Source organism: Myotis brandtii, unplaced genomic scaffold, assembly GCF_000412655.1.
Source record: "Myotis brandtii unplaced genomic scaffold, ASM41265v1 scaffold112, whole genome shotgun sequence".
Lineage (NCBI taxonomy): Eukaryota > Metazoa > Chordata > Mammalia > Chiroptera > Vespertilionidae > Myotis > Myotis brandtii.
This window is the reverse complement of record NW_005353838.1, coordinates 6,652,014-6,666,858: the sequence shown is the minus strand read 5'-3', so window position 1 is coordinate 6,666,858 and position 14,845 is coordinate 6,652,014. Positions and strand designations below refer to the sequence as shown.

At 36.6% G+C, this 14,845-nt stretch overlaps 1 protein-coding gene across 1 annotated transcript in view; it reads left to right on the top strand.

The window, feature by feature from the left end:
- SP3 (Sp3 transcription factor) overlaps positions 1–14,845 on the top strand; it is a 50,220-nt gene that overhangs the window by 25,337 nt on the left and 10,038 nt on the right. The window contains exon 3 of the mRNA XM_014547026.1: positions 14,399–14,591. Coding sequence (XP_014402512.1) covers positions 14,399–14,591 — 193 coding nt within the window. The remainder of the gene's footprint in view (positions 1–14,398; positions 14,592–14,845) is intronic.

Below are 14,845 nucleotides of genomic sequence, written 5' to 3'. Positions count from 1 at the left end.
GACTGAAGCTCCCAGCCTCTTTTTTTTTTTTTCCTTTTTTATTTTTTTTTATTCTGGGATTTATTTACCTTCTATAGCTGTCACTGGAGCTGAGAGGCGGCTCCAGCTCTGAGGCTGCGGCTGGCTGAAAGCAGGTATCTGGAGTTTGTTTGGCTTCTATAATTGAAACTCTTTTGCCATCACTGGCGCTGTAAGCTCTGAGGCCCCGGCTGGCTGAAAGCAGGTATCTGGGGTTTGTTTAGCTTCTATAATTGAAACATTGTTGCTTCCGGAGCTCAGAGCTGGGCCGCGGCAGGCGGGGAACCGTGGCTTCCTCCATCACTGGAGCAAGCAAGCCTCATGTTCGCTTCAGCTGCGTGGCTGCCGACCGCCATCTTGGTTGGCAGTTAATTTGCATATCTTGCTGATTAGCCAATGGGAATCGTAGCAGAGGTATGGTTAATTACCATGTTTGTCTATTATTAGATAGGATAATTAAAGGCTAGTATGCAAAGTGACCGAATGGCAGAACGACCAGTTGCTATGATGCGCACTGACAACCAGGGGGCAGACGCTCAATGCAGGAGCTGCCCTCTGATGGTCAGTGCTCTCCCACAGGGAGCCTGTCATATTGAGATCTGGAGGAAAGAGTATTCCAAGAAGAGAGAATGAGGCAAGGTGCTGTAGCTTAGTGGTGGTAGAAAATGAGATTGGAAGTAGGCGGGGGCCATAATATAGGCCATGGTAAGGAATTTGGATTTTTGTTTGTTAATCCTCACTGATGATATTTTTCCATTAATTTTTTTTTTTTTTGAGAGAGAGAATGGAAGGTTGAGAGAGAGACAGAGAGAGAGAAACATTGATGTGAGAGAGACACATCGATTGGTTGCCTTCCATATGCGCACTGACGGGCCAGGGATTGAGCCTGCAACTGAGGTACGTGCCCTTGACCGGAATCGAACCTGGGACTCTTGATTGTGCGGTCCGATGTTCTATCCATTCAGCCAAACTGGCTAGGGTGGGTTTTATTTTTTAATAGGAAAATATTGTAGGATTTTGATTGGGGAAATGACATCATTTTATTACTTTTTTTAAAAAATATATTTTATTGATTTTTTACAGAGAGAGGAAGGAAGAGAGATAGAGAGTTAGAAACATCAATGAGAGAGAAACATTGATCAGCTGCCTCCCGCACATCTCCCACTGGGGATGTGCCCGCAACCCAGGTACATGCCCTTGACTGGAATCGAACCCGGGACCCTTGAGTCCACAGGCTGATGCTCTATCTACTGAGCCAAACTGGTTTCGGCCATTTTATTATTTTTTGATCAATGAAACAATAAGTATGTAGTATTTTTTTTATTTTTATTGATACTAGTACTGACGTCCTCCATTTCCCCCCCCTCCTTTGCTCAGTTCCACCCAGTCCCTGCCCGCCCCTGGCCTTCACCACACTGTTGTTTTGTGTCCATGAGCTATGCATGTATGTTCTTTGGCTAATCTCTTCTCCTTTTATCCAGTTCCCCATCCCCCTTACTCCCCATCTGTCAATCTATTCCATATATTCATGCTTTTGGTTCTGTTTTGTTCACCAGTTTATTTTGTTCATTCATTAGATTTCACATATGAATGAGGTCATATGGTATTTGTCTTTCTCTGACTGGTTTATTTCACTTAGCATAATAATCTCCAGGTCCATCTATGCTGTCGCTAAGGGGAAGAGTACCACACACTATTTTTTTCTCCACTCATCTACTGATGGGCACTTGGACTATTTGCAGATCTTGGCTATTGTAAATAACACTGCTATGAACATAAAGGTGCATATATTCTTTCTGTTTGGTGTTTCAGGATTCTTAGGATATATTCCCAGAAGTGAGATTGCTGGGTCAGATAGCAGTTTCATTTTTAATTTTTTGAGAAAACTCCATATTGTTTTTTCCATGGTGGCTGCACCATTCTGCATTCCCACCAACAGTACACTAGGGTTTCCCTTTCTCCACATCCCCACCAGCACTTTTTGTTTGTTGGTTATATTTTTAAAAGATCCCTATGGCAGATAGGGATGAAGGGGGTGGGGGTTTTAATGACCATGAATTGGAAAGGCTAATGCAGTAATACTCGCAAAAGAAGATAGTGAGATTGGCTAGGCTAGTGATACGGAAAGTCTGGGGAAGGATAGGGTAAAGGGAGAATTAAGACTTCTGTTTTGGCTTTGTTAAATTTGAGATGCCTGTTAGATATCCAAGTGGATGGTTCAAGAACACAGTTGGATATCAGAATGTGGAGGTCAGATTGGGCTAGAGATAAAATTTTTGGAGTTATTATTGTAGATAGATGTGACCAGATGAAATAATTTGGGTAATAGTTTTGCAACATTTGGCTGCATGGTAGAATCTCACAAGGATCTTTTAAAAAATGCCAACAGTTTGTTCATCTTCCTCACAATTCTAATTTAATGGTTCTGCATGAGGCTTGGGAAAGATGTATTTTAAAAGTCTCCAAGTGATTTTGAAGTGAAACTGGTTTGAAAATTAATAACTTAGTAGGGGAAGAATATAGATAGAGATTAGAAAGTACATAGATAGTATCATTCTGAGCTTCAAGTTATTTTTCTAGGTTTTCCAAATGCAGTGTCCAGCACAGAATCAAAAGTGACTAGGTGCCCTAACCGGTTTGGCTCAGTGGATAGAGCGTCGGCCTGTGGACTCAAGGGTCCCAGGTTCGATTCCGGCCAAGGGCATGTACCTCTGTTGTGGGCACATCCCCAGTTGGGGGTGGGCAGGAGGCAGCTGATTGGTGTTTCTCTCTTATCGATGTTTCTAACTCTCTATTTCTCTCCCTTCCTCTCGGTAAAAAATCAATAAAATGTATATTAAAAAAAAAAAGTGACTAGGCATTTGAGGCGATGAGACACCAGGAGTGAGAACCAGGTGAGACACCAGGAGTAAGAACCAGAGAAACAACAGGCGACAGAAATAATAAGACATTGTAACTCCAGACACTAGAATGTTTACTATGGTCTAGGTCAGCAATTTGCAATTGATGGGCTGCACACTGGTTGCTGTAAGAATTTTTAAAACATGCAATACCTGACTATTTTGTCAGGGGTGCTGACCTCTTTTCCCTTAGAATGTCAAATTAAAAATATGACAGCAGCCAACACAGTAATAGTCATCCAGTGTGAAGGAATCAAAATTATACCTAATTTTTTGGTCACATTGGCAAAAAATACATTTTTTGGTGTGCCACAGAATTTTAGTAATAGTTCATGTGTGCCATGAGATGAAAAAGGTAAAAAATTGCTGGGTTAGGTGATAAAAGCCAAGCTTGAACAAATTTTAACAGAATTGGAAACAAATTTTTTGTTTCCACTGAAACAAAAATTGCATAGCAGATTTTGTTAAAGAAGCGAATAGAAATTCAGGATCAGAAACTTAACGAACTTGAGAGAAATCCTTAGGGCTGAATACTAAAACAACTTCAACATTTAGAGGGCGAGAGATGGAGAAAGCTGGCAAAGGAAACAAAGAGTTCCCAGGAGAGAGTGATATCCTGGAAGCCAGGTGAATAAACTACTTAAGAAAGTAGGAGAGCGTTCTTAACTTTTCAGATATTGTGGAGGGTACATAAGATGATAGAGAATGAGATTAACAAGTGGTTTCAGTGGATTGCTGGGGAGTAAAGCCTGAGTAGAAAAAGAGGTTAAGGGAAGAAAGGAAGTATCGACAGAAATTATAGACAAATATTTTAAGCTTTTTTTCCCCCCTGTTAAGAGGAACATTGAAATAGAAGATGGTAGCTGGAGGTGGACTTGAGGTCACAGGAGGGCTTTTCTGGAAATGTCGGTAAAGAGTGAGAAATTGATGAGGCAGGAAGAAGTTTTTAAGAAGGCAAGCAAGATGAAATATAGGATACAGGTATAACGGTTGACCACATAATATTGCAGATAGTCATGTTTTAATGGGAAAGGCATAGATAGGATAGAGCTTTGCAGATGCAGATATGATGGTAGGAAGATAAGGTAATTATTGTCAGATTTCTTTTCTTTCCTTTTGTAATAAGAAACAAGCTGAGATGAATGAGGAGGGCAGGTGTTAGAAATTTAAGAAGAAAGAAGTTCTGAACTGGTTATCTTGAGAGAACTGGAAAGTGAAATTACTGGTGAGATGTAGAATTGGAGGGGTTACTGGGTGTCACCGTGAGTAATTAGCACAATTGTGTTATTTCTCCAGTTACTTTTAGCTGCTCAGATGCAGGTGTAGGGTTAACTTCTCTGTTTCCTGTTAGAAAGGTACAGGCCCTTTTTGTTTTATCTCTGCCATATATTTTTTGTTGTTGTTAATCCTCACCTGAGGATATTTTTCCATTGATTCTTAGAGATAGTGAAAGGGAGGGGGAGAGACCAAGAGAAACATCGATGTCAGAGAGACACGTGGATTGGTTGCCTCCTGCACATTCCCCCACCAGGGTTGGGATCAAGCTTGCTATCCAGGTATGTGCCCTTGACCAGAATTGAACCAGGGACTCTTCAGTCTGCTGAGCCAAACCAGCTAGGGCTTTGCCATATTTTTGTGATCTGTTCTCCTCTTCTTTCTCCTTTTGTTAATCTGGCTTTTACTGTTTTCCTAGGCCATTGTAATAACATTTAATCTGTTTTTCATGCCTCCTTTTTCTGGTGCATTTAAAGTTCTTTAAAAATTTTATAGTAGTCCCCCTTTTATCTGGGGGATATGTTTCAAGATCCCCAGGGGATGCCTGAAACCACGGATAACACCAAACCCTCCATATACTATGTTTTTTCCTGTGCATATATACCTATGATAAAGTTTAACTTATAAACTAGGTACATTAAGAGATTAACAACAAAGTAGAACAATGACAACAATATACTGTAATAAGTTATATGAATGTGGTCTCAAAATATCTTACTGTATGTATTCACCTTCTTGCGATGATAAAATATCAATGTGATGAGATGAAGTGAGGTGAATGATGTGGGCAGCATCTCTCACTTCTACCCAATTAGATGAAAGCAGCATCCCTTAACCTCCAGTCATGACAAAAAATGGCTTCAGATATAGCCAAATGTCCCACGGGTGGCAAAATTCCCTTTTCCCTTTGAGAACCATTAGGTTAGACAGACTTGTAGAAGATTCTAATATAATGTGGTAAATGGTATGTATGTCTATTAATGTTGAATTTTAGTAACAGAGAGGAGTAGAGGATTAATCTTCCCACTGATGTCTTTGAAGACTTAACTCAGATACTGTCTTGTCCCATAGCCTTTCCTGACCTCCTGCTTGTTTTAAATTGCTGCTTCTTTAATACCACCCATATTCTTTCTTTTGTGTTTTACATAACATGCTTGTCTTCTTTTGGAATTCAGCAATAATTTCTTATTCATCTTTCTGTTTTTTGGGTTTTTTTTAAGAAATGAAGAAATATCAGTAATAGATACAGAATAGGCATAGATTTTTGGGATAACATGTAATGTGAATTTTGCCTATTTGCTTTTGAAATAATTAACATTGTTCAGATGCATGGTACCTGTTTATTTCATATGACTACCAATTGTGTAATTGTATTAAATTTGTAGCTTTTTAAAGCCTACTGGCATTTAGAATTGTTTCAGAAACCATCCTATATGGGGGTGGGGGGGACCAAGAGAAGTAAAAGGAATTTTCAATTTAGTCTTGCCTACATATAAGGGAATTTAGAAGACTTAAATGACTCCCCCCAAAGTCTTTAACACTGTAACTTTCATGTATTTATTCTAGAATAACATGATGATGTTAAGTTCTTTATCTTGGAGTAGTACATACTGAAATATTTGTGGATGAAATGTTATGTCTGGTATTTGTTTCAGAATAACATAGAGGTAGTGTGGGATGTAGCTGAACAATTGTCACAACTGGGTAATGGATACCCTGGGCTTTGTTATAATCTACTTCTGTATATATTTAAGGTTTTGCTATAATAAGGTTTTATCCTCCCCTGTTTTTGATTTTGGATTATAATTTTTTAAAAGGAAACAATCTGCAAGAAAGATTGGACTTTAATTTTGATATCAAAATCCCCTGCGATGTTTGGGTTAGTGAGCCTAGCTCATAGTAACAGCTTGATTTGGGTGTAAATACTTGTTTTACAAGCGTCGAGCATTTTATGGTTCTATGAAAACCTTGAAGATGGATTTTGATTGTTTAGACTATTTTCCTGCTTTATCACCTATAATATGAAGAAGGTAGTCAATCAATTTCAGAGAATATCCACTAGCATTAAATTAAGTATTTTTGTTTTTTACTGAATATGAAAGGGAAAGCCAGAAAATTTTTTTAGAAATGCCCTTGGTGCTTAAATTTTGGCAGCCTACTTGGGAGAAAGGGTTAATAAAAGCTCAAGAACTTGAGAGAAAGGAGGAGTTGAATAAGTTTCTTGGGATGGAACTGTATTTAGTGAAATAGATAATTAGCCTTTAAAAAAATATTGTGTGGTCTATAAGAGATGTACATGTTCATATTCCCTAGAGACTTACGTGTTGGGGGTATTTAAAGCAGACACATGGAGCAGTAATCAACAATATAAACCAATGTGAAATTGGCAATATAAGTCAATGTAATGTTACTAATTGCATGATACAAATAATTGTGTGGAAGTTCAGAGAAGTGGAAAATCAAAGAGGGCTCCCGTTATCAAGGAAAACTATACATAGAGAAGGGAGAACTTCATTAGATGAATTTAGATTTGGATAGGTAGAGAGATGAGGGGAAGATGTTTACTAATAAGGCAAAAAGCAATATAAGTGAGAACAGAGCCAGCCTAACATTCCACTCAAAAATGGTTAAGATATTTATAGGCATTATTAAATAAGTTATAAAAATTATTTGAGAAATTGCTAAGGCAAGGAAGCAGCATCCTTTTTCATTTTTAGATTATACATCTCCAGAGATTAGTATTTCATTGGGTTAATTGTGAGAACCACTTTGGGAAATGATGTAATAGTATGAGTAGACGGCTAATAGGACACATTTTGTAAGAGAGTGGAGAGCACTGAATATGTACTACTACTAGTGAGGATTTTAATATTTTTAACTTAAGGAGCCCTTAAAAGTTTTTAGATGAATTACATGAATAAATCAGTGTAAAGAGTAGTAGATAACTTGTTGTTTTAGTAACTAGGTCTCTGTGAAGAGGGACCACATCTGGACCTGATCAGTTATTTCCACATCATCCATAGACCCTTGCCTTTGGGCTTGCTGCTGTAACTAGATGGGATTTTCTGGTTATCTTCTGCAGGGAGGGGACAGGTGTATCCTTCTGGGATAGGTCAGGTATATTCTTCTAGGACAGCGGTTCTCAACCTGTGGGTCGCCTAAGACCATCGGAAAACACATATAATTACATATTATTTTTGTGATTAATCACTATGCTTTAATTATGTTCAATTTGTAACAATGAAAATACATCCTGCATATCAGATATTTACATTCATAACAGTAACAAAATTACAGTTATGAAGTAGCAACGAAAATAATTTTATGGTTGGGGGTCACCACAACATGAGGAACTGTATTAAAGGGTCGCGGCATTAGGAAGGTTGAGAACCACTGTTCTAGGAAGAAGAGTAAACTCATTATTTAAAACAAATTTTTTTTTAATTTATTAGGGTCACATTGGTTAATAAAATTACAGGTTTCATGTATACAGTTCTATAATACTTCATCTATATATTGTATGTTTACCACCCCAAGTCAAGTCTCCTTCCATCATCACTTAATCTCCCCCTTTACCCTCTCTTATCTCCCCTTATCTTCCCTTCCCTCTGGCATTCATCATCCTGTTGTCTGTGTCCATGAGTCTTTCTTTTTCTTTTTTTTTAAACAAAAAAAAGTGTTTTTATTGATTTAGAGGGGGGGGCGGTTGGGGGGAGGTTGCCTCTTCCTGCCCTGACTGGGGCGCGGGAACGAACCTGCACCCCAGGTAAGGTATGTGCCCTTGACCAGGAATTGAACCTGAGGCTCTTTAGTTTTAGTGTTCAGGCGGACACTAACCACTGGGCAAGGATTTCCTTTTTAAAGGTCACACAGTATTCCATTGTATTATATACAGCATTTTCTTTGTCCTCCCCAGATTTTCAAAGTTATATTAATTTTATCAAACTGTAATTAAATTCACATATTCATAGGGGAGGCTAATTTAAGCCTGCTATTCCTGGAAACTATCCCTAGTAGGGAACTGATCTATAGCAACACTTGTAATATGGTTTCACATAATTCTTTGTCTTGTGTCCTGGCTCTATCCATTTTCAACTATGAGACTTAAGGCAAAGTACTTAACCTCTTTGTTTTCTCATTTAAAAAGTGGGGAAAAATATTACTATAATAACCTCAGGGTGGTTGGGAGCATGAAGTTAATATATATTAAGTGCTTACAATGGTGTCTGACAAGCAGTAAATCTTATATGTACGTGATCACCATCATCTGACAGAGTAAAACGCTGTTGACTTAAAAAGGACTTATCTAGTACTTCAGATTAAATAAAGCTAATATTTCACTATTTACAGTGTATTAATTGAAAATCACATTGACTTTTTCTCATATATTTGTGGTTTGACTATAAAATGAGGCCTTCTATAAGTCATATTAGAAAATCAGTTATTTCCAGTTATGTTTATTGTATGAATCCTATAAACTTTTTTATTTCTAGATTTAATAGGAAGAATAATCCTATTACTGTATAATCCCCAATTGGGTAGAACAGCTTTGGAAAACTGCTGTAAAAAAATAGAAGGGGAAGCCCTTGCTGGTTGGCTCAGTTGGCTGAGTATCATCCCATGCACCAAGAGGTTGCTGGTTTGATTCCTGGTCAGGGCACATGCTCGGGTTGCTGGCTCAAACCCCAGTAGGGGGCATGCAGGATGCAGCCGATTAACGTTTCTCTCACATTGATATTTCTCTCTCTCCCGCTCCCTAAAATCAATAAAAGTATATACTTAAAAAAAAATAGAAGCGGGGGCGGGGGGGGTTGAAAAAAGATTAGTAGAAATAAATATTAATTTTAAATGGGGGTAGGGAGCAGTCACGGAAGAGTAATGATCCAAATCTAAGGAGATAGGTTTGTGGGGAAGAGATTGTTTAATGTTAAAGCAGAGATAGTGATAGATAGATTGATTATCTTGAAAAAGGAATAAAATTTGGTTTTAAGAATCTTCCCTTAAAGCATTGGTTTTCAACCTTCCCAATGCCGCATCCCTTTAATACAGTTCCTCATGTTGTGACCCCAACCATAAAATTATTTTCGTTGCTACTTCATAACTGTAATTTTGCTACTGTTATGAATCGTAATGTAAATATCTGATATGCAGGATGTATTTTCATTGTTACAAATTGGACATAATTAAAGCATAGTGATTAATCACAAAAATAATATGTAATTATATATGTGTTTTCCGATGGTCTTAGGCGACCCTGTGAAAGGGTCGTTCGACCCCCAAAGGGGTCGCTACCCACAGGTTGAGAACCGCTGCCCTAAAGTGTTAGCTTATTTTTTAAAAAATATATTTTATTGATTTTTTTACAGAGAGGAAGGGAGAGGGATAGAGAGCTAGAAAACATCGATGAGAGAGAAACATCAATCAGCTGCCTCCTGCACAACCCCCACTGGGGATGTGCCTGCAACCAAGGTACATGCCCTTGACTGGAATCGAACCTGGGACCCTTCAGTCCACAGGCCGACGCTCTATCCACTGAGCCAAATTGGTCAGGGCAAGTGTTAGCTTATTTTGATTAGACTAGAGAAGTTATATTTTTAGGAATTCATGTCTATAATTTAAAACTATCCCCTTGAAAGAAAAGTTGGAAATAAAAACTTTTGGGAGCTTTGAAATGTTCATAGGAATCTGAATAGTTATTAATGTGAAAACCTAATTAAAATAATATCTGAGATCTTATAGGATTACCCTGCAATTTTGTTTAGGTGATTTTTATGGCAGCAAAACTGATTAAAAGAGACAAAAATAAACTTTTAGAATCAAATGAAGTATATTTTATCAGTGCTTAAAATTGGAGGCAGGCAGAGACTATGAAAGCCTTTGGTAAGAACAAAATCCTAGTGAAAGCTATTTTTTAAAAAATAATTTTTTATTGTTGAAAGTATTACATATGTCCCTTTTCTAATGAAAGCTGTTGATAACGGAAATGTCTCATTTTATCAACTGCTGTAATTCATATTTATCTAGTGTTATTTAAATTATATGCTCTAGACTTAATAAACCAGTTAAGAATTTTATCTTAAATATTCTATTTAGCTTTATTGGTAAATAAGAAATAATTTTAGTAGAAAGCATTTAATATTTTCTTATAATATTTTTAATAGAAATCTAGGCATGCCCAGAATTATCAATGCTTATTATAAATGACTATACAGATTACCATTGGTGCCTTCACTAAGTCCCACTTTTTGTGTGCTTTTAGTATGCTGCTGCATATTGCTATTTATATATGCTTGGATTAAATGGATTTTATATTTTGGGGTTTTAACCTTCAGGGTGGATTTGTTTCTCTTTTCTTCAATTCTTGCCCAGGTGTGCAGGAATTTTTTAATTTATTTGTATATCCCTTTTGCAAACTTGTTTTCTTGGGGCAGGGGAGTAATGCCTTGAAAAAACAACTATAATCATAGGATAAAGATATTGTCAGTCATATACCAGGCCAGCTGTAAAGGAAATTTAAACATTTTGAGGTAGAGTTCACATAATAAAAAAACAGTGCTGTTGGTTTATAAAATTCTTAAATGTGTATGCAAATCTCCTTGAGAATTTCTATTTCCAGTGCTTACATTTTTTGCATTTATGTGGCTTTTTCTTAAGTACCAAAAGTCAAGTTTAAATAAGCGTAACAATTTTTTATATTGCTAGTCTGTATTACACAGCTATAGCTACTGAATATAAAGATTAATTTACACTATTTCAGGTATTCTTTTGTGCCAAATCTACATTTGTGGTCTAGTTTAGGAACTTCAATGCCATTTTTATAACACTTGTTTTCAGAACAAAACTCTTGGAAAGAGTTGTATGTACTTGTTTCCAATTCATCTCCTTCCAGTCTCTTGAATCTATTCTAGGCAGCGTTGTGTCCTCACTTCTCTACTGTTAAACAGCTCTTGTCAAGATCACCAATGATTACCACATTGTAACATCCAAAGTCATGTCTCAGCCCTTATTTTACTTAACTTAATCTTCTCTACTTGTTAACTTTGAAGTGCCCCAGCAGTTCTTCCTATCTACATTCCATTCCAGGTGACTCTCAGTAACCCAACTATATATGCTGATGATGCCCAAATTTATATCTGCAGGCCATACTTCTATCTGAGCTGCAGACTCACTCATCAACTGCCTGATCATCATTTGGATATTTCATAGGTACCTCAAAACTTTCATATCCAAAAACAGGCCCCTGCTTGGGACTCTTTTCCCACAATCTTTCCTTCAGCCTATCCTATTTCTGTTAATGACAACTTCATCTGTCTAGTTGCTTAGGACAAAAACCTTAGAATTGTTGTAACTTCTTGTTCTGTCACCTCACATAAAAACCTATTATGAAATCTGTTAGCAAATATCTTTGACTCTACATACAGAATATTTCCTGACTGACCATTCCTTATCACTTCTGCATCAACCCTAGTTTTTAGGGCACTGTCATCTTTTGCTTTGATGATATAGTAGCCACCTAATTTATTTAGTCACTCTACCTCTGCCCTTGCCTCCTAGCAGTAGTCTCTTTAATACAGCACCTGGAGTGATCCTGGATTTATTTGTGTCATGATTTATTGTGTCATGATTTATTTTCTTTTAAAAAATATATTATTTTTTTTATTGATTTCAGGGAGGAAGGGAGAGGGAGAGAGAGAAACATCAGTGATAAGAGAGAATCATTGATTGGCTACCTCCTGCACGCCCCCCTACTAGGGATGGACCCTGCAACCCAGGCATGTGCCCTTGACTGGAATCAATCCTTAGACCATTCAGTCTGCAGGCTGACGCTCTATCTACTGAGCCAAACCTGCTAGGGCTCATGATTTATTTTCCCTTCATTACTAGTGGATATGAGTTGTTTACAGTTTAGGGTAATTTTTTTTTTTACTTTAATGTCATGTTTATGCATTTCTCTTGGAATGAAATTGCTTGGGTTATAAGGTATACATAAGTTCAGCTTTAGAAGATATGGTCACAAGATTTTCCAAAGTTGATACATCAATTTACACACCCACTCACCATGTGGGAGAGTTTCAGTTGTTCCATTACTTTGCCAACAATTGGCCTGGTCTGTTTTAAAGTTTCTAGCTGTTTTGGTGGATGTATCAGACATCTCATTGTGTTTTTAATTTTTCTGATATCTAATAATATTGAGTATCTTTTAATACTTTTAGGAGTCATTTTGATGGATTATTGTTTCCTGTTCTCCCGAGTCTTATAAATAGTAGATTTCTAAGAATAACTAGGGGCTATTAATACAGCACAGAAAAAAAATTTTTCCTGTCATTTATATTAAGATATTGAGGAAGAAGTAAACTTGATTGCCTAGTACTGAAGGCTTATGTTTAAGGTGTCTGTATTAAATTGGTATGCAGTTGGCAAAGGGAAGTTATTTAAAACTTACTAGATTAATTAATTTTATGATTAAGATTCTAAAATATCCAGATGTGTATGAACAAATGAAATGGTTAAAAATTGGGTGTAACACTGTGTCTTTAGTGAGCACTTTGTGGACCTGTGCATATGAATTGACTCTTTAAGTTATAAAATTTTTCTCTTTATATATTACTTGCAGATAGCATGGAAAAGCAGAGGGCAAAGTCTTTCCAAGAACTTCTATATTGGGAGTTCCTCCTTAGGGGAGGTTTGTTCATTCAGTCAGATTGTATTTTCTGAGCACTTTTGAATGAAGCATTCATTATCTAAAGGGATATATAAGCCAGTAAATATAATTAATTCTACCAGAAGCATGTATAAAGGGGATAACATTTGAACTAGTCTTAAAGGGGATAAGTAGAGGTTAGTTAGAAGAAAAAGGAAAGAGCTAGAAAACAGTCCAGGCAAAAGGCATGACATTGAGAAAGAACATGTGTTTCTGAAAAGGATGAGAATTTCAGTGTTTGAGTACTCAAGTTGGAAGAGTAGGTTGGGGCCAGATTGAATACCAAGTTAATGAGTTTGGACTTTACACTGTAGGAAACAGGGAATTAGTGTAAGTATTGAATCAGGAAAGTGATGCCATTGAGTTTATATTAGGAAGAAAATTTGGGAGGCTGTTAGAACAAGGAATGGCAAAAGAGAGATGAGAGGCTGGGAACGGACTGACAGGACTCACCTAAAGGTCCCCTCTTTTCCCATATTTCCCCCTGATTCTTGATTGTGGTTATTCTGATAAAATATACTAGTTTTAAACTGTTTGAGCCATTTTTCTTGATTGTTGGTTATACATTTTAGTTTTCATTAGTATAAATTTAGGAGTTTTGGGGGTATATTTGATATTTTAAGTTATTTTTGCCCAATTATTAGTGACACAGATCTAAAATGATAAATTTTCATTAAGATTTTTAGCTTGCATAAATCAAGATAAAAATTTGTAGATTTGTTGTTTTACTGGAAATGGTTATATTCAGTGTTGTAAATTATGTATTATTTCTTTAAAAAAGAATCAGTTTTCAAGATTAAAAACAACTCTTAGTTTCTAGTAGAAAATGATGTATGATTATCGACATAAAGATGTTTAGCTCTTCTGAGAAAATGATAGAACTTCCTGCCATATTCACTCTTCTTCACCATTGCTCTTTTTGTTTACCAGTCTGGTTTAAAATAGAACTCCTTTAAAACAGAAACTGTCTTTCATACTTCTATACCTCCTTCCACAGTGATGTGGCCATTTTAGATATTTTAGTAATGATTAACTTTAAAGCTTAAGTGTGTGAGTAACAGTTTCAAGTGAATGCTATCCTTTTTTTTTTTTTTTTTTTTGCATTCACATAGTACCTATAGACTACGCATATTTGATACAGGTTGTGAAAGAGGTTTACGGTTTAGAATTTGTTCCAATCTGAATTGACCATTGGATTTTTTTTGCCTAATTGAACAATTATAATGAAGTTTCAGATTGTTTATGACTGAGCTTGCTCAAAAAAAAAAATCACTTGCTTTTCTTAATGAATTTTTTAAAAAAGTGAGCTCATTTCTGGCTTTATTCCCCTGTTGGCTTCATCTTTGATATTTGGAATGAAGAGATTGTTTTGAAAGGATTAGCCACAACAAGGAACTATTTTACATAGTACAGTACTCACTTTACCGTAGTGTGGCTTAGATCTGATGCTTTCATTTTTTGGGCCATTGGGCTGCTTCTCATCTGTATTTGTTTTCTTCTTTAGATATTAGGATCAAGGAAGAAGAACCTGATCCTGAAGAGTGGCAGCTCAGTGGTGATTCTACATTGAATACCAACGATCTAACACATTTAAGAGTACAGGTGGTAGATGAAGAAGGGGACCAACAACATCAAGAAGGAAAAAGACTTCGGAGGGTAGCTTGCACCTGTCCCAACTGTAAAGAAGGTGGTGGGAGGTATGCACACATTAAACATTTTTTTTAAAGACTGCTTATATCATCACCCTAATTTTTGAAATAGTGCATGCCATATCATTAATTATGGGATATTACTCATTACATGATTATTTTCTGTGTATGTACGTATGAGTGTTGCAGAAAAAGTTGAGAACGAAATGTATGAAATTAGAACTTTCAGATCTAAACATTGTTTTGATAACTAAAATTACTTGGTTGGCTATGTAGGGTTTTTTTTTGTTGTTGTTGTTATT